Source organism: Telopea speciosissima, chromosome 5 (assembly GCF_018873765.1).
Source record: "Telopea speciosissima isolate NSW1024214 ecotype Mountain lineage chromosome 5, Tspe_v1, whole genome shotgun sequence".
Taxonomy (NCBI): Eukaryota; Viridiplantae; Streptophyta; class Magnoliopsida; order Proteales; family Proteaceae; genus Telopea; species Telopea speciosissima.
In genome coordinates, this window is record NC_057920.1 from 54,174,543 (window position 1) to 54,201,008 (window position 26,466).

Below are 26,466 nucleotides of genomic sequence, written 5' to 3' on the forward strand. Positions count from 1 at the left end.
TTATCACACTTTGGACCTGAATTGCTCCATGAGACTCTTCCAGCTCCGCAAAAGCAAACCTTAGCACCTCAGAATCTAGTATGAAGAAGGGGGAAGAAATAAGTAACTTTTGTGGTTTGCCCTCACCAGTGGCAGGGAATGGTCCAACTCAACTGCCTTGCATTAATAAGGAATAATAAGACTAGACTCCTCTAAAATAGAAGTGTTATTCCTAAAAATTGTCCAATAAAACATGTGAGTGCAAAAACTGATAGAAGAATGATATGATTAGAAGTACTTAAATGGGAGGAAGGAAGAAGAAACAAGAATTACCAGGAAGAGCCTTCAAAGCCCGCTGAAACACTTTGATCGCAGAATCTATAGAACTACTTTTTGCATGCCATGTAGCATAGTCATACCATATATCAGGATAATGATATAAATACATAAGACACTGCACAATAACAGAAAAAGTTGTAAGGAAACAGTGAATGAAGCTCTGCACAACAACAGACAGCGACAAGTACCATAAAGAAAAACTCCAAGACGCATTTGCAAGGAACAAAACAAGAAAGACAGACTTGGTTTCATTCTAGAAAAATTTAAACTAGATATTTATGGGAGTATTCATACTTCATAGACCACTAACACACGAATAAGAAGTCTGCATAGGTGTGCTTGAATACAATAGAAAAGATTTAAGACAGAGAAACCTGCACAACACTATTTATGGGTTGAGACACTTCCCGAGAGCTTGGATTGATAAGTTTAGCATTGCTAATTGTGGATTTTCACAGTGTTACTCTGATCATTCTATGTTTGCTCGTCGTCAGGGTTTTAAAATGGCTGTGTTGGTGGTTTATATTGATGACATTATTGTTTCTGGTAATGACTTACCTAGTATTGAAGATGTCAAAGCTCATTTACAGCAGCAGTTTCAGATGAAAGACTTGGGGGCTCTCAAGCATTTTCTGGGCATCGAAGTAGTTTGTAGTAAGAAAGGTATTAGCCCATCACAGAGGATATATACCCTTGATCTTCTGTGTGAGACTAACCGTGAGCTAATCTCTTTTTCTCCCAATTCTCCTTCCCTCCCTCTATTCTTCTTCTCCTTGTTTTCTCACACAGTCTGATTTCATTACAAAAAAATTGAGACAGAACAACATAACTGGGAAAAATCGAACTCAGTAATAAAGCAACAACCACCAATTATTTCCAAGAGCCTTCACATTAACATCTTCAAATTCCTTGGACGTAGCTAGCCCAGTCAGCAAGGAGTTGACCAACATCAGTAGTTAGCTGAGAAAAACTTATCATCATCAAAAAGTCTTTTGCGCCTTTCATTCCAAAGAACCCAACAGAAGCAAATGGAATAAGCTGTTAAACCACCGATGCTTTTGGAGGAAGACTAACATGTGGTCATTCAGTAAACACGTGTTTAAGGTGAGAGGGAGGGACCATCCAGCACTAAGCATGCCCAAGAAAAACATTCGTAAATCCACTGAAAGCTAACAACGCAAAAAAATATGTTGAGCATACTCTTTCTCTTTTAGACAAAGTTAGTACCTATTAGCCAGCAAAAAAAACCCCTTTTTAAACTGATCGAGAGTTAAAAAATTTCTTCAACAAAAAGACCCAGGCAAAAACTAGAATTCAAAGGGGGGGAGGGTTTCTCCAAATGCAAGCTCCATCAGCAATCTCATAGTCATGACCAGATAGGAAATAGAATACGCTTTTACTGAGAACAGACCTCTAACTACATCCTTCAGCAGGGGCTGAAACATTGATGTCTATATTTTGAAGCCTTTGAAGCAAATTAGCAGATTGACCAACCCCACAATCCAAAAGATCTCTTCTAAAAACAGGGGACCAAACAATAGAACAACCAATAATGTCAAATATCTGATTGATCATAACCTCCTTGTTCACCACCACATTACATAACCATGGATATAACTCACATAGTTCACCATCTATAACCATCATAAAACTACTCATGGTCCCAAAAATGAACTCTGGACCCTTTCCCCACCTGGAAGGAACATGTAGATTCAAAGTCGGAATGGAACTTCATAATGCCTTGCTGCATGGATGATCCAAGAGCACCCGTACCACTCTTGGAATCCCAACCAGTACAAATAATTTTACATATCAAGCATCCATAGATGATCAATATATCTTTTGAAAAATGGAAGCCAAAGAAACCCCTTGCGGAGGGTCGATGACTGAACGCATTACTTCTTTCAAATTTCAATTAGAAGACAAGTAAAAAATTTATATGAACTCGGATTCAAGCTGTTAGGCCTATAATCTTTCACATCTCTAGCAGAATTACACATCAGGAATCAGAGAGAAACATGTCTTATTTGACCCTACATATCATGTTATTCTTGGGTCAAATTTGTTGAAGAACTTTCACTAAATCAAGCCAGTTGGGCTTGGAGCCTTTTCAATTTCCAAAACCTTCTGCTACAGACTCGGAAAGACTTCTTCCTTTTCAACATTCATTCCAACCTTACTCTGTACTCTTCAGATAATAATTTCAGCCAAAAGAAGCTCAAGAAGGTCTTGCCACATTATTGAAAAGGTTAAGTTTTGCATAAATATTTAAAGCTACAATGTCAATAGGTTCTACACATACAATACAATCTCATTTCAACCCTTAAGTGACCAATATGATTTTACTTGCATCCCGACTTTAGCAAATTGGTCGAACAAATTTGCAAATTGGTGGAAGAACGTTCTAATTTACCAACCAATTTAATGCAAGTTCCCAAAAACCCAAATACTTTTGCCATCATAATACATCCCCCTATTAACAACCCTAGACAAATCTTTTTTTGACCATTGCCATTCTCCATCCCCTCCAGTAATAAACCCAATTTCTTTCTTCCAGACAATCAATCTCTTGTAACAAGGATGCAAAAACCGTAGTTGGCAAGGCGGCAAAGCGATTCAAGGCATTGGAGGGGTGTCTAAGCGCTTAGGCGACAAGGCACCCGCCTAGGTGACCAAGGCGCCCTCAAGTGTTATTTTTTATTTCTCCCTTTTCTAACATTATTTCGTATGCTACAATATATACCTTATATCATCAAAAATCAACATTAAGCCTACTCAAGTCATTAAAAATCAACATTACGCCACATTAAGTCACATCAAGTCATCATAAATCAATATTAAGCCACATCAAGTCATCAAAAATCAACATAGAACTAGAAGACAACAGAATTGAAGAAGCAAGCCATTGGAAGTTTGAAACAATCAAACATACATTTGGTTTATATTGTTCTTAGAAAATATGATCTTATCTATAAGTAATTAAATTGTTCTCGATTTAGAGAAATGTTCTTGTTCTCTGAGAAGTTGACTAGTCAGATGATTTTATTTTTACATGACACTTTTAGTCATAGTACTAAATCTAGCGAAATCTCAGTCGAGATCTCGAGTATTTCGAGAATCTTAACCTGACCGAAACGAAACAGCAGCTCGAATCAAAGAAATGCAAAAACTCGGTCGAAATTTTGACCATCTCGCGATATCTCGAGACAAAGTCAAAATCTTGTGAGATATCGAGATTTCTTTTCAAAAGTGCCTTTTATAAATACCAAAACTCGTTAGTCTCATCAAAATTTCGACCGAGGCTTAACAAGCTCTGGTTTTTTTGGTTTTTTCTCCTTGTTCTTCATCCTTTCACTTCTCCTTGCTGATTCTTGCACCGGCCTTTGAATCATCGCCGCATTTATGCCGGAGAACACACCAATAGCACATCTGTGAAGCCTTTCCACTATTCCAGGTAAAACCATCTTCTCAAAATTTGTTTTTTTTAGAAAATGCATGATCAATATTTGTTTGTTTGTGATGAAAATAATATATATCAGACACCGGAGGCCGATTTATAACCTCACGGTGTCGAAATTTTTTTTCGGTATATATATTATTTTTTTATTTTTCTGCTTCAAAATTTTGATTTTCCTACAACAAAAATCTAAAAATAATAGGGGTTATGTACATTGTATGGTTATCAATTAAATATAGGTTAGACACCATTGGCCGATCTACGGCCTCACAGTGTCGAAAATAGTTTTCTGTAAATAATTAAGTATTTTAATTTTTGGAAATTATAAAAATATTTGAAAAATTCAAAAAAAATGGAAAAAATAGGGAAAATATGAGGCTTTTGTTTTAAAATTAATGAAAAATATAAAAGTAAATTGTAAATGTTTTTTAAATGCTGCCCATTTGCATATCTTTTTTGGTTTTGTTGTGCTCGGCCAATATTTATTTGAAACATATTTTAAAAAATTATTTTTAAATGAGGGTTAGGGGGAAAATACTAAATAGCTATATGTAAATTCTACATGTATTTTTATTGCTGCCCATTTGCATATAATTTCGGTTTTGTTGTGCTAGGCCAATATTTATTTGAAAAAAAATTTTAAAAATTGTTTTAAAATATGAGAAAAATATGAGGGTTAGGGGAAAAATACTAAATAGCTATATACTTGTTTTAGTGCTCTCAAAATAAAAGAATTGATGTGCTTCAGTGATTAATGAATTGTCTTTTATTCATGCAATAGTAAACAAGTCCGATTATGGCGGACCGTGGTAAACGACAGAGCCAAAGGCAGGAGGGGCAGAGGCAGGCGGCCTAGGCCCAGGGGGAGGAGAGAACACCCAGGCACACTAGGGGTGACATTGCATGGTTGCACGGCACTCCAATTGATGGGGATTAAAGAAAAACACAATGCAATTACTGTCACCAGAAGTTTTTGGGAGGTGGTGCCACTAGACTCAAACATCTAGCTGGGAATTCTCCTGAAGTGGTCTCATGTCATATGGTCCCTGTTGAGGTATCTAGGGCTGTCATTGGGTACATAAAGGGAGGGAGTAAGAGGAAGGCTCAGAGGGAGAAGCCAATGGTAGACCTTGAGGATGCAGTGAGGTGTACAACAGGAGGCTATGATGATGTTGATTATGGTGATGATGATGGCAGTGATGATCCTGTATATGTTCCTGATGATATAGAGACCGAGCGAGAGGCTAGGGATTGGAGACGAGCATAGATGATGAGCACAGCCACTTATCATGAGGATCAGGAGAGACAGAGAGTAGGTGGTAGTGGAGGAGCTGGTACCTCTAGAGCTGGTGCTAGTGGTAGTTGAGGAGCAGGTACATCTAGAGCAGGTGGTAGGCAGCCTGGGTTGCCTCATCTCTTTAGGAGATAACAGAGTACGAGGGCAGCTCCGCCTGCACCACCTCCAGTAGTACCACCACGAGATGACCCAACACTTCATCAAGCACCTGGTGTTTACAGAAAGAAAGGCAACAAACAACCAAAAATCAAGGGAGCATGGAAAAATCTGAAGGGGATGGTGAAGGAATCTATAGCTAAGGGGATGTTATACAATACCATCCCAACAAACATAGCACAAGGCCCCTTTTATTAGACTATGATAGATTCCATTGCTGAGGCTGGCCCAGGGTATAAGGGGCCTACCCCACATGAGAACATGAATGTGTATTTGCCCCAATAGAAGATAGAGCTTCAAGACTATATCAATGAAATGAGGGGGATGTGGTAGAGCTATGGGGTGACCATAATGTGTGATGGTTAGACTGGTCTTACAAGAAAGTCCATCATCAACTTTATGGTGTATTGTGATGGGAGGACAGTCTTTCTCAAGTCTGTTGATGCATCCAAGGAGAAAAAGGATGCAAAGTATATCTACAAACTGTTGAAGGAAGTGGTAGATGATGTAGGAGTGGTGAACGTTGTCCAGATTTTAACGGACAACGGAAGCAACTACAAGAGTGCCGGTGAGAAGTTGATGCAAAACAGTAAGTACCGGCTGTTTTGGACTCCTTGTGCTGCCCATTGTATAGACCTCATGTTGAAGGACATGGGAAAGATCAAATTGGTACAACATGTTGTGGAAAAGGCAAGACAAATGACCAACTTTGTCTACAACCATGGGTTTGCATTAAACCTCTTGAGGGAGAAGTGTGCATAGTTCGAGAACTCGCGAGATCTCGCCGAGTTTCTCGGTTTTTCGAAATCCCGAGATAAGACTGCCTACGAGTCTCAAAATGTCAATATCTCGCCGAGATTTCGACGAGATCTCGGATCTCGGTCGAGATCTCGGTTTGACATGGGAAAATGCCCATCAAGGTCCTTTATATGAGTGCCAGATCTCGAGATCTTGCTAGGAAATCTTGATATACAGACAGCTATCTATGCCAGGAACCAACACAGACAAGACAGACATTTGTTTATGCCTAATATCATTTAAGTAAATGAAATGATTTGTATTTCATTTACTTAAGATATTATTCATAAATAAGCAAATACCCCCCTATTTGAATCCAATAAAAATAGTTAAAAAATAAAATTCCAAAAGGAAAAAAAGTTAACCCCCAGTTCAAGAACAAAAACTAGATTTTTTACGGTAGGTGCAATTCTCAACTTTCTAATGCTGGGGTTTTTCTCAAATCTAAAAATTCCATAGATCTTTTTTTTTTTTTTGGGTGAATAAGAAATTCATTACCAATAAGGAAAAAATAATTATAGTGCCCTCAAAGGGGAGCAACAAGACAAAAAATAAGAAAGGCCCCTAGCCTCAACTTGGCGGGCCAGGGGAAACAAGGGAGACAGAAGAGAGGCCCCAGGAGACAACAATAAGCCTGTTCCTTGGGGTGTCAGAACAAAAAGGAGGGGCTGACGATAGCTTCGCCTTAATATCAAAGGAAATGGAATCCCAAATCTGGTGATAAGATCTAGAGTTGGAGGTCCATTTCCAAATATTGCGCTCCACCAAATGTGGTTCAAAGTAGCACAAAAAGCAAGCTTCCCAACAGTATCACATAGAGACCAGCCAACAAAGGTCATGTCGATCCAAATCCATTCCCTGGAGAAAGGGAGAATTCTTCTAGGGGAAGGCCAACAGTTAGCTAAGATGCCTTTCCAAATTGCTGCTGCAGTAGGGCACTCGAAGAAGAGGTGACCTGTGTCTTCCTCATTGTTCCAACAGAGGCAACACGAAGGGGAAACCGGGATGTGCCGATACCAGAGAAAGGCTTGAGTAGGGAGACAATTGTTGAAGATCCTCCAAACAGTAAAGCACTGTCTAGGAATGTGATGCTTGAACCAAAGCAACTTTCTCCAGGAGACGAGAGGACCCTTGAGCCGAATGATGTCCCAGGCCGATTTGGAGGAGAAGAGGGAAGGGTTGCTGGGCAACCAAAGAACGCAGTCCTGGCTGCCAGGAGTCCTTCAGGAGATGGAAGGGAGATCGTTCCATATGGTGGCAAGGTCTGGAGAGGTAGTGGGAGGGGGGGCCCAGCCGGATTGATCTAGAATGTCAGCCACCAGAGAGAGTCTGTGAAGGCCAAAAGCATAAATGGTCCGAGGAGTAATCAGGGGGAGGACTCCCTTCGGGTGCCTGTGATCCAGCCAAAGATAGGAAGAGAGACCATCTCCAATCTGAGATTATGGTAAAACATTGCTAAAAACCAAAAGTGCAGTAAAATATTCATTTGTTTTGATGTCCAAAAAACTATTTTCATTCAGAGCGATTTTGACAGCATTCGGCACACCCAATTAAGTTTGACCGGTAAATAACCCTTTCAATATAAACCAGATTTTAGCATATCTTGGACTTGTTGGAAAGCTTTGTTTTGAAATACAAATACAAAAGCATTTACTTAAATGATATTAGGCATAAATAAGTATGTTTATCCTGTGTCTATCTTGGTTTCTAGCATAAGTGTCTGTCCTGCTTTCCCACTAAGTGAAACTCCTATTTGGACTTTGTTTGTGCAAAACCTGATAATGTCATTGTGTTTAAATGGCCTAAAATAGGCTGAATACCAAGTTTCAAACCCAAACTAGGTCTAAAACCCATCGAGATGAGGCTTCGAGTCGAAAAACAAAAAGGTGCACCAACTCGGCAAGATCTCGACTCGACTTGGTTTTTCAAGGGTCCGAGTTAGCACTGAGACCCAAGTTTTCGAACCTTGGAAGCGTGGGGGTGACTTAGTGTAGCCGGGCATAACTAGATTCGCCACCAACTACATTACACTCAAGAGTATAGAGACCAAGAAGTCCGGACTTAGATCTATGTTTGCTTCTGAAGACTGGTTTAACTATAATGGGTCCAATACTCCAATACCCATGGTGGTAAGGAAGCACAAGCTACCATTTCATCAAATGACTTTTGGTCAAAGTTGCAAAAAGTGGTACAACTTTTGGACCCAGTGGTCAAGGTTTTGCATATAGTTGATTCTGCTCTCAAGGGACCAACCATGCCACATCTATATGCTGCCATAGACTTGATGAATGAAGGTGTTTACAATGCGAATTAACGAGGTAGCAAACACTTTCTCAAAATTATCAAGGAACGCTGGGAAAATCAACTTGTGCATCCATTGCATAAGGCTAGTGAGTGTAGTTTGTTTTTTATGCAATTACATCTTTTAAAGTTAATTTGAAAGATATATTACTAACTATTAAGGCATTAACAATATGTAATGTCAATTTCAGCATGCTATTTGAACCCCAAGTACCAATACAATCATAGGCTTGGGTTGAATAGTAGTCTTATTGAAGCAGTAAAACAAGTAGTTGCCAAGTTGGAGCCGAAGAGTAAATTACAAGCTATATGCAATAATGAGGTGAGTTTTATAATTTATAATTCATTTGGAATTACCTCAGTAAATACTAAATAGTAATGAGTCATTACTAATTTTAAATATTTTCCAAATGATTATAGTTGAAGACTTTTAGGGATGCATTGGGGAGTTTTGGCATCGATGCTGCAGAGCAAAGCCGGACACACGGTGATGCCGGTACTCATTAGTCATTACTCAATTCAATATCTTATTCTTTAAATTATATATGTATTGAAACTTTTGAAATGAATATAACATGTCTCTTTTGTTGTAATGCAGCTGAATGGTAGGTATTGTATGGGAGTTCGACAGAGATTTTAAGGAAAATAGCAATCAAGGTTCTCTCCCAGACATGTTCCGCATCTGGCTGTGAACGGAATTAGAGTACATTTTCTCTCATCCACTCCAAGAGGATAAATAGATTGGGTTCCGAAAGTCTATCTGACTTGGTGTATGTGCATTACAATTTGAGGTTGAAGATGCAACACATACGCATGGGACAAGAGGGTATCAGGGAAAATATCAATCTCACCGACATTTTCTAGGTGGAGTCGGATGATGAAGATCCTATTGTGGATTGGGTGAGGGATAGAGGTGAGCCAATGTTAGATCAGCCTGGAGGTAGGCCTGACCCCATGATAGCCAAACATATAGAAGCTGATGTGGATGAGTTCATGGTTGAAGAGGGTGAGGTACACGCACGAGACGCGTCACCCATACCGTTCTAGCCTACTGGTGGCAATGTTGATGAGGAGGAAGAAGATTGGTCCGTGTTCTCCGGTGGCGGTGGTGGGACTCGGACTCGGACTCAGACTCAGACTCGTAGAGATGATGATGGTGTTGATGGTAGTGATGGTGGAGATGGTGATGATTTAGGTGATGATGGAGGCGACGATGGTGGTGATGGTGGTGATGATGGTCAAGCATATGGTGCACGTGCCCCCACACCGACCACCTTGGCCTACTTGAGACAGCGTCGTGGCTAATCCCGTCCTCGTGGTACTAGTACGCAGGCTGATCTTAATAGGGACAGCAGATCGAGTGGGCATTTCCGTGCCCCATTTTTTCATATAGAGAGCAGCCCATCTCCAGCACAATCAGAGTATAGTTCATCTCATTCACATCCATATGGCGAAGGGCAGTTGACTTGGGGGAGGAGCATATATCTTCTCCATCCATTCCCAGTTTTGAGTATGACTCCCACTCACAGGGACGTAATGGATCGTCTTTTGTATATGACATCTTTTCCTTCCCAACCCACCAGCCGTACGGCTCGTACCCGTACATGCTCCAGAGGGTCATATCATAGTTGATCAGTAGGTAGTACTTCTTCACAGTTTGGTGACCCATATCCTAGGATAGGTTACCTTCAGCATGTTGATGATGCAATTTACATGGCCAGTATAGATGACTACACTCGTTTCTTCTCCCAGACTATGATGTGGCACTCATTTATCCTACAATCGGAGAACAATACACATCGGCTCCATCGGACGATGAGTGGGGTCGATCCTGGACGGCGGAGTAATTATTATTAGAAAATTTATAAACATTTGAGTCACTTGATGACTACTTGACTTGTATTGGACTATTGGGGATATTGTCATATTGATATCATCTTCTTAAGTTGTTAACTTATTATTGGCTTACTGTACTTAATATTATGACTTAAGTTATGACTTATGAGTCATTCACTTTATGTTTCCAACTTCCAAGTCAATTTACTTGTTTAAATTGCTTATTAATCATTAATTTATTATGTCCTTTAATACTTAAAGTCTTAAACAATATGTATGTGTTTATTAACTAAGTTATACATTAAGATTCAACCGTACATTGCCAATCAATGGTGCAAATCCAAAACACCACTTTGGGTAACTATTTTTGCAATTTAAACACTTAAATGTGTTTATATAGCCTAAAATAGGGTTTCCATGAAGTTTCAAGCCTTAACTTGGCCTAGAACCCACCGAAATGACCTACCGAAACATAACAGAAAAAATACAAAATTTTGACCAGATATTTCGGTCAGCCCGAAACACCGAAACGAAACGAAACGAGTTTTTGAACTATGCTTTTAGAATTAGGTAGAGCACAAAACCAGCTTTCCAACAAATCCAAAATTGCTTAAATCTGATTCATATTGAAGAAGTTATGTTCCGGTCAAACCTTATATGGTATGCGCGAATGCTATGAAAATCGCTTCGAATGAGAATATTTTTTTAGATATCAAAACAAATGAATATTTTACCGTACTTTTGGTTTTTATCGATGTTTTACCATATTAAGATTTATAGAATTTTTAGATTTGAGAAAAATCCCAGCATTAGAAACTTTAAAATTTTACCTACCGTCGAAAATCCAATTTTTGTTCTTGAACTGGGGGGTTGATTTTTTATCCTTTTGGAATTTTATTTTTTAACTATTTTTATTGGATTCAAATAGGGGGATATTTGCTTATTTATGAATAATATCTTAAGTAATTAAATGATATATGGCATAAATAAGGGCCAATACCGAGTTTGATACTAATAAAAACCAGTACAAGGTGCCTTGCAATAAGGCGGAGGTCGCCTAGGCCCCAACAAAACCGCCTGGACGCCTAGGCGACGCCTTCACAACTATGGTGCCAAAAACCTACTTCTTCTGCCCTCCTCCCAGACAATTTAAGTTGTAAAGACCAAAATAAATTTAATTTTAAATTTTATTCCTTGATTAATGCTTCAACTAACTAAACTTTGCTCGACAATGTCCAAACAGTATAGAAAATTTTCTTCATTGTTTATAGCTCAAAGTAAATGACACAGGAAAAACCAAAAATAACTGTTACCTGCTCATAAGTAAAGGCAATCCGTCTATTGGAGGATGCACTGTCTATCCTTTGGGGATTCCCTCTAAAAAGCACAAAGACATAATGAGTTTAAAGATAGATCATTACAACTTACAGGTAAACTTCATAATTATATATGTGATATCTGAAGCAATTACATTGACTGTAAAAGAAAATAAGTTGCACAATGTGGATAAAGAAAAGAAACAGGGTTTTCATGTCTTAACATCCAACACTAATCCTTTTTCATTTCCTTTTATTTTTCTTGGTAACATATTAATTAAATGCAATGACCATGGATATAAAAACTTTAATATGCATGTAGTAAGGGAAGTGATGGAGGACTAAGAGAACCAAGCAACTGACACAATACTAAACTAAAAACCATATTGTTGATGTAGGATCTTAACTACGAAATTACGTTGCGTTTGGTATAACTTCTAATTTTCTGGAGTGATTCTAATTGGAAGAAATTTGATTCTTGCACACAACTCATACAATAAAACAATACAACGATAAATGATCCCAACAAAACATGCAGAAATAATTCTCAGACTCAAAGAAAACAACTCCAAAAGGACAGAAAGCAAAAGAATCTTTCAAAAGAACCAAATTTAGCAGAATACAACTATGCTAAGAATCACTCCAGAGAACCAAATCTGCCTCAATATTCACTGGGTAGAAGTTATTACAAATGAGACCTCGGAAGATGTGAGGATTAGTGTTTTGATGTGCTTATGGAGGAGCAAGATTGGGTTTAGGAAAGATTGAATTAGAATTAGAGACTGGATATATTATTTCCGGTGAGGTTAGACAAGTGTAAATGATGAGTAGCCGGAAGAGATGACTCCGCCCCCTCCGGCAGCCCTGCTTGCTGCCTACGCCGACGCTGCAATCGCTACCCCAACCGCCTCTCTTGCAACATCCCCTTCCCCTTCTTCCAACCCTGCACTCGCTATCCATAAACCACCTAACATTGCTACCTCCCCCTCTGTATCACCCACACACCATGCATTAACCTCTCCTCCCCCACACCCTGCATTAACCTCTCCACCCAGCCCTGTACAACCCCATTGCACCCCCCCCCCCCCAACACTTGGAGTTCCCTCTTCTCCGGCAGTCCCTCTGTCACCTCAGACAGACATTCCCTGCACTTTGTCCTTCCCACCATCGTTGATGATTCCAGGGTAGGCTTCTGCTCTAAGGGCCTGCTCGATGACGAGATTTCCAAATGGCACTGCTGCCTCGTGGGACATTTTCTTGGAGCCCGTCCACCCTTCCACGTCGTCAAATCCTCACTGCAGAAGCAATGGCGCGCGGCAGGGGCTGTCTTCACCTACCTTCTATCCAACGGCATCTTCATTTTCAGATTCTCCGACGACTCCGACAAGTCTCGAGCCTTAGAGGGTGGTCCATGGCTGGTTGGCAAGAAACCGATCTTCCTCCGGCAATGGGACCATCACTCCTCCCTCAGCAAAATCGACCTCAAATCCATCCCTGTCTGGGTCAATCTGCCTGGTCTCCCACTTCACTATTGGTGTGCCTTTGGACTCAGTCTCGGCGGATCGACCATCGGCAACCCTCTATTCTCCGACGAGCGCACCAAGAAAATGGATCGCCTATCCTTCACACGCATCTGTGTGGAAATCTCGGCAGATGACCCTCCCCCTGACATTGTCATCATCCAGGAAGAAGGTGGCCATTCTTTCTCTCAAAGGGTGACCTACGAGTGGCTTCCCCACTACTGTTCCATCTGCAAAACCTTCGATCATCCCTCGAAGCAGTGTCTTCCGGCAGTGGATGCCGCTGTGGATGTCTCTACTGCTCAGCCGTCTCCATTGATCACTACTTCAGTTCCTTCGGATGTAGTTGAGAGCACTTTTGATGACACAGGAACAGCGCTTCTTACTGTGGAGGAGGTTGAAGCCCTTGTGGAAGATAAAGCTGCTGCTACGATCGATAACTTGGTTGAAGATGACGCTCATGGCCAGGCGATTACTGCTTCGATGGAAGGCAACTCTCATCTGCCCGAAGGTCCCTTGAAACCTTCACGTGGCCGGAAAAAACAACGGAACCATCATCGGAAAAGCTTGCGTGGCTCCGGTGAGGTTCCCTGCTTTGGCGGCCCTCCCGATGCCCACCTACCTCTCGGATCCTTTGACGCTGACCACAACAGATTCGTGGTGCTTCAGTCTCTCCATTCTGGCATTGACAGTGATGTAGCACCCTTGAATGATACTCTCGAGAACAGCCTCATCTGCGACGACGATCTGCAGGCCCCCCCTGCCGTTACCTCTGCAACGACGATCTGCAGACCCCTTTTGCCTTCGTCCTGCTCCTCTTCCACTTTTGGAAATCCAAAACACAGCTTAACCCCTTTTAACAAAACCACACCTTGCTCGAGGCCTTCCTCTCCCTTTTCAAAGCATCTCCTCCCTTCACGTGTCCCACCTAACCACTCACCCCCCTTTGTCCCATCTTATGCCAACACTTTGACTGACCCGACCCACCAACCCGCCCTCCTAACCCACCCAACCCATCCAACCCATCTAACAAATGACTTAACCCCTTTCCCCCCTTGGCCGAACCACTCCAAACCAGCCCCTGACCCACCACCCGGTTCCACTTTGGCCCACTACCCTTCATCTCTATTCCCTCCCTCCCCCTCTTCCCCCCTTGAGAGAGTACCGCCTTAGGCCCCGGAGTGTCCCCCCGGGGTCTAGAGTTAGCCCCACCGAAGATGGTTGCCCCCTCCACCCCTTTGACCATGATCCCTTGGACCATTTGGAATGTCCGTGGCCTCAATGCCCCGGCCAAACAAGCTGAGATTCGTGACCGTATCAAATCCTCCAAATCCTCCCTTTGCTGCCTCCTTGAAACAAAAGTTCTTGAGCCCAACTCTTCCCGCATCGCTCACTCTCTTGCTCCCTCTTGGTCTTTCCTCCCCAACTACACCCACTCTCCAATTGGCTGCATCTGGATCCTCTGGGATCCTTCCAAATTCCATATCTCGGTCTCCTCCGCCTCCCCCCAATTCCTTCATCTTAGCGTCTCTGATCACCTTCACAATCACCTCCTCTTCTTCACCATGGTCTATGCTTTTAATCGCCAACTGGATCGGCTCCCTCTTTGGGACGACATCCGGTCCATTGCTCTGTCTGTTGGTTCCGCCCCTTGGGGCATGGGCGGTGACTTCAATGTTGTCCGCTATAGCCATGAAAAATTAGGAGGGTCCCCCATTGACCACCAAGCTGTTGATGCCTTCAATTCTTGTCTCGAGGATACGGGGCTAAACGACCTTAGATGGTCGGGTGCTGAGCTCTCTTGGCACAATAAGCGCTCTGGCCCTGACAGAGTAGCCTATAAGCTTGACCGAGTCCTCGTAAATGACACCTGGCTCTCATCCCTTCCTTCTTCTTATGCCGTCTTCGACCTTCCCGGCCTCTCTGACCACACCCCCATCTCTCTCTTTGTCCTCCCGTACTTATTCTTTGGTCCCAAACCCTTTAAGTTTTTTGACATGTGGTCCTCCCACTCTGGTTTTCTCCCTACTGTCCAAGCAGCTTGGGACACTCCGGTACAGTCCTTCTCCTCCACTCTCCTTGCCTTCTCTTTAAAGCTCAAAATTGTCAAATCTGCCCTCAAGTCCTGGAATTCTACCACCTTTGGAAACATCTCCTCCCATGTCTCCTCTTGCCGCGACACCCTCTCCTCCATCCAGTCCCGCCTCCAGTCCGACCCCCTCAACTCCACCCTTGTTGCGGAAGAGATTCTTGCTGCCTCTGAGCTGTCCTCCTCTCTTTCCCTTGAGGAAAGTTTCCTCAAACAGAAATCCAGGATTAAATGGCTCGAGCTTGGCGACTCGAACACAGCTTTCTTCCACTGTTCTCTCAAAGCTAGGTCCAACTCCAACTCCATTCTCTCCCTCACCTCCTCCGATGGCTCGGTCCTCTCCTCTGTTGAAGAAATTAAATCTGAAGTTGTGTCCTACTTCATTGGCATCTTCTGCCCCCCCCCCCCTCCACCACCCAAGCCCCCATCCCGGCCGACCTTATCAACAAATTCATTCCTCCTCACCTCTTCAACTCTCTCTGCTCCATTCCCTCTGACTCTAAGATTATCAGTGTTGTTCGCTCTCACAAGGCTAGTAAAGCTCCCGGCCCTGATGGTTTCAGTATGGGGTTCTTCTCCACTTGTTGGGACATCATCGGTGCTGACCTTATTAAAGCCATCAAGAGCTTTTTCTTCAACCCCCATCAGATCCAAAGCATAAATCACACTTTCCTCTGTCTCATCCCAAGGAGCCTCTTCCATGCCTGATTTCAAACCCATCTCCCTCTGTAATCTCTTCTACAAGTTCATTGCTAAAATTCTAGCCAACAGGCTCCAGCTTGTCATTGACTCCCTTGTCAGCTCCAACCAGTCCACCTTCATCTCCGGGAGAAGCATCACGGACAACATTACCCTTTGCCAAGAAATTGTACGAGGGTTTCACCGTAAATCCATCTCTCCCTCAGCCCTCCTGAATATAGACATCCACAAAGCTTTTGACTCCATCCGCTGGGACTTCATCTCCCAAGCCCTTCTTAAGATGTCCTTCCCTCCCACCTTTGTCAACTGGATCCATTTTTGCATCTCCACCCCTAGCTTCTCCGTTCTCCTCAATGGCAGTCCTGCAGGCTACTTTAACTCCTCTGTCGGTATTCGTCAAGGCTGCCCCCTCTCCCCCTTCCTTTTTTGCCTTTCCCTTGAGGTTCTCTCTCGTAGCCTCCAATCCAAAATTGATCTCCATCTCATCTCCCCTATTCCCAAATGTAAGCCCTCCAACCTGACCCACCTTGCCTTCGCTGATGACCTCATGATTTTCTCCAAGGCTGAACCTCTCTCCCTAGAGTCCATCATGTCTTCCCTCCACCTCTTCCAGGGGCTTTCCGGTCTTCGCATTAACCTCCTTAAATCCCAAATCTTCCTCGCTGGGGTCCCCGATACCACCAAAGTCACCCTCACTGCCATCACAGGCTTTTCCCTTGGCACCCTTCCCGTCCTCTACCTTGGCCTTCCCCTTATCCCTGCCAGACTTTCAGCCCACCATTGCAACCCTATCCTTGATCTCCTCCGCAAGAAGCTGTAGCTTTGGAAGGCCAAACTTTTATCCTATGCAGGTCGTCTCGAGCTCATCAGGTCGGTTCTTCAGTCGTGCTACATCTATTGGTGCGGAGTCTTCGGCCTTCACAAGGCTACCATCAAGGCTGCCAAATCTATTGTGTGCTTTCCTTTGGAAAGGTGTGGATTCAGCTAGGTTCCTCCATCCCAAAAGATGGTCCTCCATCTGCTGCCCCAAATCTGAAGGTGGTCTTGGTCTCAAGGGATTAAAGACGTTAACTTTGCTGGTTCTCTTAAGCTGATTAGGAAGCTCGTCACCAACAAAACCACCATTTGGACCTCCTGGGTGTATGCTGGGCTTCTCCGAAGAGACTCCATTTGGACTGTTAGCTCTACTCCAGACTCCTCCTGGACCTGGCGTAGAATCCTCCAAGTGAGGCACAGAGCCATGGGAGCTATATCCTGCAGGATTGATGATGGGTTACACACCTACCTTTGGCTTGACAAATGGCATCCCTCAGGTGTCCTTGCTTCCATTGTCAGCCCCCGTGTCATTTATGCTTCCGGTCTAGACAGATCTACCCTTGTGGCTTCCATCATCACCAGAGGCTCTTGGTCCCCCCCCCTCCCATCCTCCCTTGGCAGATCTCTGGAGCTCCCTTCCCCCTATCCCCCCCAGTCATCGTGGTAGAGGCGACACCATCTTGTGGCTTCACTCCCCCTCTGGCAGTTTCAGCTCCCACTCCGCTTGGGACATGGTTAGACATAGAGGGACCCCCTGTCCTTGGCATAAAGTGGTTTGGCTTAGAGGGCACATCCCTCGTCAGAGCTTTACCGCTTGGCGCGCCATATCAAATTGTCTCCCAACCCAAGATTTCCTCTTGCATCGCAATATGCAAGTCTCCTCCAGCTGCTCTCTCTGTTGGAATGGGCATGAAGATGCAGACCACCTGTTCTTCTCTTGCCCCTTCGCTGCCTCCATCTGGAACCATGTCCTTCGCCACTGTTGGCCAGCCCGGAGATCGCCGCTGCCTCTCGCCAGAGAATGGGTTTGGATTGATATGACTTTTGGTGGCAACTCGATATGTGATTCGATTGGGAAGCTTGCTTTTTGTGCAGCTATCTCCCACATTTGGATGGAGCGAAACCTTAGAAGATGGACGTCCAACTCCCGCTCTTTCGACAAGATTTGGAAAGCCATCTTCTTTGATGTATCACCTAAAGCTAGTTCCCTCCCCCTCGCTGGTGTTAAGGATACCCCAAGGAACAGATTTATTGTTGTCTCCTGGGGTCTTCCTACCTCCATTTTGCACACTAGCTAGTCTCTAGCTTCTTTGTTGTTGGCCACTTGGCCCTAGGGCTTATATATTCCTCTTCTTTCTTCGTAATTAAATTTTTATTCATCCAAAAAAAAAAAACAGATTGAGTTTAGGAATAGAAGGGCAAATTATCAGAGGAAATATTTACTACAGATCTATGTAAACTCAGAACTAGCTAGAACACAAAGTTGGGAAATTATGAGGTTTCGATTGAGTAGCGCTTACCTCCAATTGATTGATGGATTCTATCTGCATTAACTATTAAGTAGCACGTGATCATAAGGACAGAAAAAACACAGTTTTTAAGGTAATCATACTTCAAGTTGAGAGAGTGATGCAGCATCAAAGAGCCACATCCATAAGAAGAAGAAGAAGAACCAGCCCCACTCCCAAGTGGGGCCCACTGAGTAGTTAGTTAGGGTTGGCCTTTGGCCCATACTTAGTTAATCTACTTAGTCGTTTGTTTAATTTTTCTATACTCAGATTATTTTTATGTTTTTAATTAAACCAGTTCAAATTGGTTGCATCCAATTGGTTCAATTTAACTAGTTTATTTAATTGTTTAAGTTAGGGAATAATCCTTTTTAAGTTAGTGTTTTAATTAGAATTTCTCCCCCTTCCACGCATTTACAAGGGAGATTAAGTTGTAAATCTATTCAGCCACGGAATTCTATTCCAAGGCTGAATCGAACTTTGGCCTTTTGGCCCCATTATATATACTAATAAAAAAACCCAGAAGAGGATTAGCCTCCCAAAAAAATCGAGATTGATGAACGCCGCCATTGTTGCTGCTGTTTTGCTCATCTGAGAGTGTTGTATCCTTGTGGTTCTATCATGGTGGAAAGGGCAGGTGGATCTCCTACGACTCCTTGCACCGAGACGGCCAGGACGCTCCCCAATTGAAGGTGGTTCTATCCTTCCCCTTGTTCGAGCTTGCTGCCAGTGGAATCTGCCGCAAATTGAACATCAAAATTCTGTTTTTAATCCTCCAAACCCTCCCCCAATCGAACCCCCCTTTGTTTGTTTTATTTCTCACATCTGTCCAGTATTGAGCCTTCATTATTACACTCTCACAAACCCCCTTTTCTCATCCCTTACATCTGTTCTAGTGCCATTAATTGCCCCATCGATCCAGCCTCAAAACTCCATTAACCTGCAAATCAATCTCATTGTTTGGTCCACACTCAAACTCCATTACCCCACATCCAGCCACCTGATTTGAACCAGGTTTGGATCGATCCTCTGGTTCCCCAAGGAAAGAACTTGATCCAAGTTTCAGGCCACAGGATCACCTCCATCACCATCACACCTAAAACCCCAAAAAAACCATAATCGATCCTAGCTTGCTGCCCAGTTTTTACAGACTTTTCAAAACCCTTGAAACCCTACAATACCTACACCATTAGAGTCCTATAAACCTGCCTAGCCATATCCTATAAGGCCCACCCCCCCCCCCAAAAAAAAAAAAAACTTCAATTCTGTCCTATTGAAACTGCAGAATCAGCAGCCCCTTGGTTCGTTTGTCATTAGATCCTGGATAATTGGCCTCTAGTAGGTCTTTTGCCTATCTAGAGCTACATTAGAGAGGTTATAACTCACGGGAAGATTAATGAAATTCCATCCATGAAATCCTATAGTTTAAATGTACAGGGGTACTAATAAACTCTTCGACTCTTAACTAAACTATGACACAAGCTAAAAATCAACCCTAGTGATGCCCTGCCACTGTTATAGACACAACTTTCCAAATCCAACTCAGATTTTTCTTTAATCTTCATCATCTTGGTCAAAAGCATAAATGTCAAGCCATCACATAGGCAGGACATGCTTTTCAATGCCCTAGGCGTGCTGTCAACTTTAATGCACAAAAGGTGCCCGCTTGGTTGCCTAGGCGTCACCTTGGACTCCTTGGCCCAGTGACCTGGGTGAATGCCTTGTTTGTTGGGCTGATAGTTTTATTATTCTTTGTCATATTAAAGTAATTTTCTTTTTTACTGTATTATTGGCTTGTGTACAGAGTTTTAATACATTGAAATGCATGGAATGTGAGGGGAAAAAAATACCAAAAGAAAACAATAAAGGGAGAAGAGAGGGCTGAAGTCGACAATACATATTACATTAGATGTTGGTTACTTGGTTATAATAGGCTTATATTATATTTTACATTTTGTTTATTATATGTTGGTTTCTCAGTCATTACTAGCATAAGTATATCAGATTGCATTGACACATTTAAATCAAATTGATTATAATGCATTAAAAAATTATAGATTTTAATTATGAAAGATATAATACATATCATGCATGCTTGGGTCTCCTAGCCCTAGGCAGGTGCCATGTTGCCTAGGCACATGGCCACCGCTTTGGGTCGCCTTGTCGCTTCAAAACTATGGTAAAAGGTAATGAACCTGTCAAATGACATCAAAACTATACAAAATGGTCAAATTTTGACCTCCATGGTAATGCCCAAAGAGAAATGGTGGAAAAAAAAAACAATATAGACCATAGTTGCCACGGCGTCTCGGCAACTCAAGGCTTTGGAGAGGGTCCAAATGCAAGGTAACACCAATTAGGCGACCAAGGCGTCCGCAGTAGTGAAACTAAATGCGATAAATTTGGAATCCTTAAGTCCAAGATTGCTTAAATCTGATTTATATTGAAGGAGTTATATACCGGTCAAACTTAATTTGGTGTGCGCGAATGCTGTCAAAATCGTTCTGAATGGAAATATTTTTTTGACATCAAAACAAATGAATATTTTACCGCACTTTTGGTTTTTAGCAATGTTTTACCATATTAAAATTTATGAAATTTTTAGAATTTAGAAAAACCCCAGCATTAGAAAGTTGAAAATTGCACCTACCGCCGAAAATCCAGTTTTTGTTCTTGAACTTGGGGGGTTGACTGTTTTTCCTTTTGGAATTTTATTTTTTACCTATTTTTATTGGATTCAAATAGGGGGTATTTGCTTATAATATCTTAAGTAAATGAAATGATATTAGGCATAAATAAGTGTTTGTCCTGTGTCTGTCTTGGTTTCTAGTGTAAGTGTCTGTCCAGGTTTCCCACATAGTGAAACTCCTATTTGGACTAAGTTTTTGCAAAATCTGATAGTGCCATTGTGTTTAAATGGCCTAAAATAGGCTGAGTACCAAGTTTCAGCCCCAAAATAGGTCTCAAACCCATCGAAACCAGCCTTCGAGTTGATAAAACAAAAATTACCCCAACCCATCGCAACCAGCCTTCGAGTCGAGTCAACTCGGAAATTTGCCAGGTAGAAACCTGAGTTTTTTTGTTCCTTGGCAGAAATAACCATTATTTACTATAATGGGCCAATTTTATAAGTCTAAATATGAAGGACTTGAGGCCTATACGAAATTAGGTGTTTATTTCTATTTTCATAGAGTTCCTAGGGACTTTCCATTTTCAAGAGTTAAGTTATAATGGGGCTTTCCTTGGCTTGTGTATGAAGAGTTTCCTAATTTTGTTATTTCTTGGTTCTATAGATAAACAGAAGGGGCTACACAACTCCCTTGCGATTTTGAGATTCAAACATGGTTTTGGCTTGTTAGTTCTGTGAGATATAGAACTCCTTTGCAGTGAGATGCAGTGAAGCCCTTAGTGGATGCCTAGGCAGCTATGAGGGATACTAGTCAGGTTCTAGGCGGAGCCTAGTTCATACCTTTCCCTTCCTATACTCTTCTTCTCCTATAAATCAATGCTGGATTTTTGTTTATCTCCTCCTTGCGCATACTATTTTTTTTGCTCTTCAACTGTATTATTCTGTGGACTAATTATTGTACAGTTTCTTCTCAGTTTTCACATCAGATTCAGCACCGGTATAGTAGTCGATCCTGTGCTTCAGTACTTGAGTTCTGTTTCAGCATTTCAAGCTACATTCTATTGCTATTTCAGCAAGTTTATAATTTTTAAACCACTTGCTATTTCTGTCCAGAGTAGCTTCCTATTCAAATCCATGTTTCTATGTGAATCTGACTCGCTATTTTCTGTTTAGAAATCTGCTCTCTCTTTTGGTGACTTGCTATTTTTAGACTACTGTATATCTTCAAATCTGACCACTAGATCAACATAACATTTAAAGACTTGTTGCCCTTGACAAATGGACCATTGAACCAGAATTTCATGCATGTCCGAGTTGTTCAAACAGAGTTATCTGTTTTTCTCTCAATTCGGGTTCTACCCCTATACCTGTGATCCTGTCGCATGCTGCTCTCCACTGGACTTCACTGGTTCAAGATTAGCACTACATTAATCTGCCTGCTGAAGCCTAGTAGAATTGATGATCTCTACCCTGGCATTTGCCTGCTGAAGTATGGCAAAATAGAAAATCTCTCCACTGAGAAGGTTGCGTGCAAAGAAATTATCAAACAGACATTCACTCTACTAGTCAGATGGCTGATAATTTCAACAAGGCTCTCCAGCATGAACAATTGAACATCCTCTCCAAGTTGTTACATTAAATTTATTTACATTTTGTCTCACAAATACCAGTTATTTCAACTCTATAAACAAGGTGTTTTGGGTCGGGGGGTGGTAGAAAACAATCTAAAGAATGATTTAACTTCCCCTAGCCTCACATGCAATTTTTCTTCCCAGTTCCTTCATCTTTTATTGGTCTTATATCACTTATGTATCAAGAATTAATAAAAAAGGGAACTGCACTGTAAGGTTGCAACTTATACTCAATAAAATGTGAGTCTTACTTTTCAAAGGCTAACATCCTTTTCCACACCATCCATTGTTGCTCTTCCTGCAAGAGCACACAACAAATCACTGATCAATATGAAATTTTGAACCAGTACATATGACACTGCATCCAAGAATAATCAAATTAAAGCAACAAAAAACACCATAAAAGATGTAGTTTCAAGATTCAGCACACACATATCACAACCATAAAGATAACCCAGTAAAGACAATGAAATATTAAGCAAAGTATACAATATAGATATCTCAGTGTTGAATAAGATACACCAGAATACCGTGTGGGGTATTCTGGCCTTTTACTGCTTTATTTTTATTTTTTATGTATTCCTAGTTATATGTCGATCAACCAAGGATTTCCCAATTTCTGTCTTTCATCATGGTATCAGAGCAGTATTCTCTGATCTAACCTCTTTCTAGCCCCACCCCTTCCTTTGTTTCCCCTTTCTTCTCCTTCCACTCGATCCTCTTCCCCACCCCCTCCCTCTCTACTCGATCTTTTCCATTTTTTCCTTTGTTTCTCTTCACACATTAGGGCAGATCTAATGAGGTGATCGTATGATCTAGATGCTGCCCTAATTCATCACCTCTTCCCTTGATGATTTACTAGCTTCTACAGTTCGATAACTGCTGTCCCTGTTTCTGCGATTTTTTTTTGGAGTTCTCTACTATTGAAGATCAGCTCTCTCTTTGCCTTTGAAGCTGCTTTTCCTTTTGAGATCCATCACAGCAGGTTTTGGACAGCCCCTATCTCAGGTTTTAATTCACATCATTGAGGGATTTCTCCATATCGATCTCCTTTCAGGGTTTTTTCAAAAAAACCTGACACTTATCGATTTGGGTTATTTTGTTCTCTGCGTGGATTGCTTTTTGGAGAACATTCTTACCTCCCTTCAAGCCACACTCAACAGTATTTTTTTTTCAAGTTTTGAAGACCCCTAATCCCCATCGATTATACCTTTCAGGGTTTTCTTCCAAAACCCTGCTTATCGATTTTTTGGGATTTAGGGCTGCTTGTTGCTGCCATTATATTCCAAGTTCTTTGCTGCCAAGGCTCTATTTACACCATGGGAGACTCTGAAGTTACCACGGCTACCAATGGAGGTGATTCTCAGCCCCGGACAGAATTCCTCCCTTATGCTGCCTCCATTAAACTCGATGGCACCAATTATCTCATGTGGGCCAGGTCTCTCTCCTTGACTGTGGCTTGCAAAGGCCTAAGTAGACATCTTACTGGTACCTCTCAACAGCCTACTGAAGAAGGCCCTGCCAAGACTCGCTGGGCTGCCAATGATGCTATGGTTATGTCTTTTGTCTTGAACTCCATGCCACAGGAACTTTCCAGCCAGTACCTTCTCCTTGACACAGCCGCATAGATATGGGCTGCTGCTAAGGGCACTTATGGATAGTTGGGGAATGATGCACAGGTTTATGATATCCGGAAGACACTTCATTCTACTACCCAAAAGGAGCTGTCGGTTACTAAGTACTATGCTGTCCTCAACAGTCTGTGGCAACAGTTAGACCATTATGCTCCCTTTCAGCCCTCTACTGCTGCTGATGTTACTGCCTATTCAGCCTATGTGGATCAGGCCCGTGTTTATGATTTTTTGGCTGGTCTTAATGCTGATTATGATCCCATTCGTGTGCAAGTCCTTGGTAGGGTGCCTTTCCCTACATTGGAGCAGGCCTTCTCTTATGTTCTTACTGAAGAAACCCGTCGGGCTGCCATGGTGTTAGGTCCTACAGTTGAAAGATCAGCCCTACAGGCTGCTGGTTCTAAAGCTCCTCCATCTGACACTAGTGCTACTGCTGCTACTACTACTGCTGCTCCTACCAAGGAGCCTCCCAGGTGTGAACATTGCAACAAACTCTACCACACTAAGGCCCAGTGCTGGAAATTACATGGGAAGCCTGCTGATTTTGAGGCTAAACGTGGTCGTGCTAAACATAAAAACAAAGCAAATCACACTGAAAGTGTAGCTACAGTGCCCACTGCTGACAATAGTTTCTCCCAAGAGGAGTTCCAGGCTCTCCGGCGTTTGCTACAGTCTTCCACTGGATCTACTACATCTGTTCCAGCCGGTTATTCCACTCCATCAGGTTCCCACTTTGCCCGCTCAAGTATTTCTTTTGCTGGTCACTGTGCATCGGTTGTCTCCACTCCATGGATTATAGACTCCGGTGCCACTGACCACATGACAGGTTCTTCTACCCATTTTTATACCTATTCCCCTACCTCTGGCAAAGATAAAGTTAGGGTGGCTGATGGTTCCCTCTCCTCTGTTTCAGGAAAGGGGTCCATCAGTTGCTCCCCTTCACTTACCTTATCCTCTGTTTTGCACATTCCAAACTTTACTACTAATCTTCTCTCTATTAGTAGTATTACTAAATCTTTGAATTGCAAGGTGATTTTTTTCCTACTCATTGTGTCTTTCAGGAACTGGACTCGGGGAAGATGATTGGATCGGGTAGAGTGCATGGTGGATTGTACCTTCTTGATGATGGACCGCAACAAGCTTTGCCTTCTCAGTTATGTCAGCCATCTTCTTCTTCCTCTAAACTTCACTAATGGCATTCTAGATTAGGACACCCCTCGTTAAGTACTTTATCTCATTTATTTCCAGCATTGTTTAAACATTGTAATAAGGAAGAATTTTTTTGTGAGGCTTGTGTCTTGGCCAAACAGACACGATCAAATTATCCTATGTCAAATAGAAGAAGTTCTTCCCTATTCCAATTGATTCATACTAATGTGTGGGGACCTAGTCGTAAGGCCTCTCTTAATGGCCAAAGGTGGTTCGTTACTTTCATTGACTGTCATTCCCGTTTCACTTAGTGTACCTCATGCATAACAAGAGTGAAATTTTCGCTTGTTTTCCGCATTTTCATAAAATGGTCCAGGCCCAGTTTAATGCCACTCTCAAAGTTTTGAGGACTGACAATGGGAAAGAGTATATGGAAGGTCAGTTCCAACAATACCTTGCTGCCCATGGCATCTTACATCAAACTAGTTGTGTTGACACTCCAGCCCAAAATGGTGTGGCTAAGAGAAAGAATCGCCATCTCTTAGAGGTGGCTCGTGCCCTTATGTTTGCTCGCCATGTTCCCTCCTTTTATTGGGGGGATACTGTTCTGACTGCAGCCTATTTGATTAATAGGCTGCCTACTCGGGTTCTTGCCTCCAAGTCCCCTGTTGACCTTTTACATGGCTCTTCCTTTTATGTTGTTCCCCCACGGGTTTTTGGGTGTGTGTGTTATGCTAGGGATACTAGATCTCCTGGCAAACTTGAGCCCCGTGGTCTCCGCTGCATCTTCTTGAGTTACTCTGCTACCCAGAAAGGATACAAGTGTTATTATCCTCCTACCCGCCATACCATGGTTAGTATGGATGTTATCTTCCATGAGTCTCTCTCATATTATTTGTCCCCACCTCTTCAAGGGGAGAGTGTTAGTGAAGATGTGTTGACCGTTGACCCCCCTCTTAGGCATGTATGTGATGAGTCTACCCCTGCTGTCCCTGCTGTTCCGAGTGTGCCTACCCCTGTCCTTCCCTCTACGTCCAGATATTCCTACATAGGGGGAGGTTCCCTATTCTCCTTCAGGGGGAGATGTTCCTGCACAGGGGGAGGTTCCTAAGATTCCTGCTCAAGGGGAGGTCACCCCAGTCCAGAGAACCATTGGTGAATTTCAGCGGAGGATTGATGCGACAAATTTGAAGGTTTTTGCAAGGAGCAGGACCAGACCTAGAGAGCTTCAATCCACTGTGACACAAGTTCCCATCCAGTTGCCAACTCCAAATCCAGAACCTACTTCTCCACCTAGTAATACTTCTTCTTTGGA

At 42.4% G+C, this 26,466-nt stretch overlaps 1 protein-coding gene across 5 annotated transcripts in view; it reads right to left on the reverse strand.

The window, feature by feature from the left end:
* LOC122661456 (cleavage stimulation factor subunit 77) overlaps positions 1–26,466 on the reverse strand; it is a 171,267-nt gene that overhangs the window by 106,309 nt on the left and 38,492 nt on the right. For all 5 annotated transcript variants that reach the window (XR_006332890.1, XM_043856843.1, XM_043856845.1 and 2 more), the window contains exons 9-12: positions 22,623–22,669; positions 11,477–11,540; positions 313–433; positions 17–75 (exon numbers count right to left, since the gene is read on the reverse strand). Coding sequence is in view for 4 of the 5 variants with exons in the window: in XM_043856843.1 (XP_043712778.1) it covers positions 17–75; positions 313–433; positions 11,477–11,540; positions 22,623–22,669 (291 nt within the window). In the remaining variant the exon portion in view is untranslated. The remainder of the gene's footprint in view (positions 1–16; positions 76–312; positions 434–11,476; positions 11,541–22,622; positions 22,670–26,466) is intronic.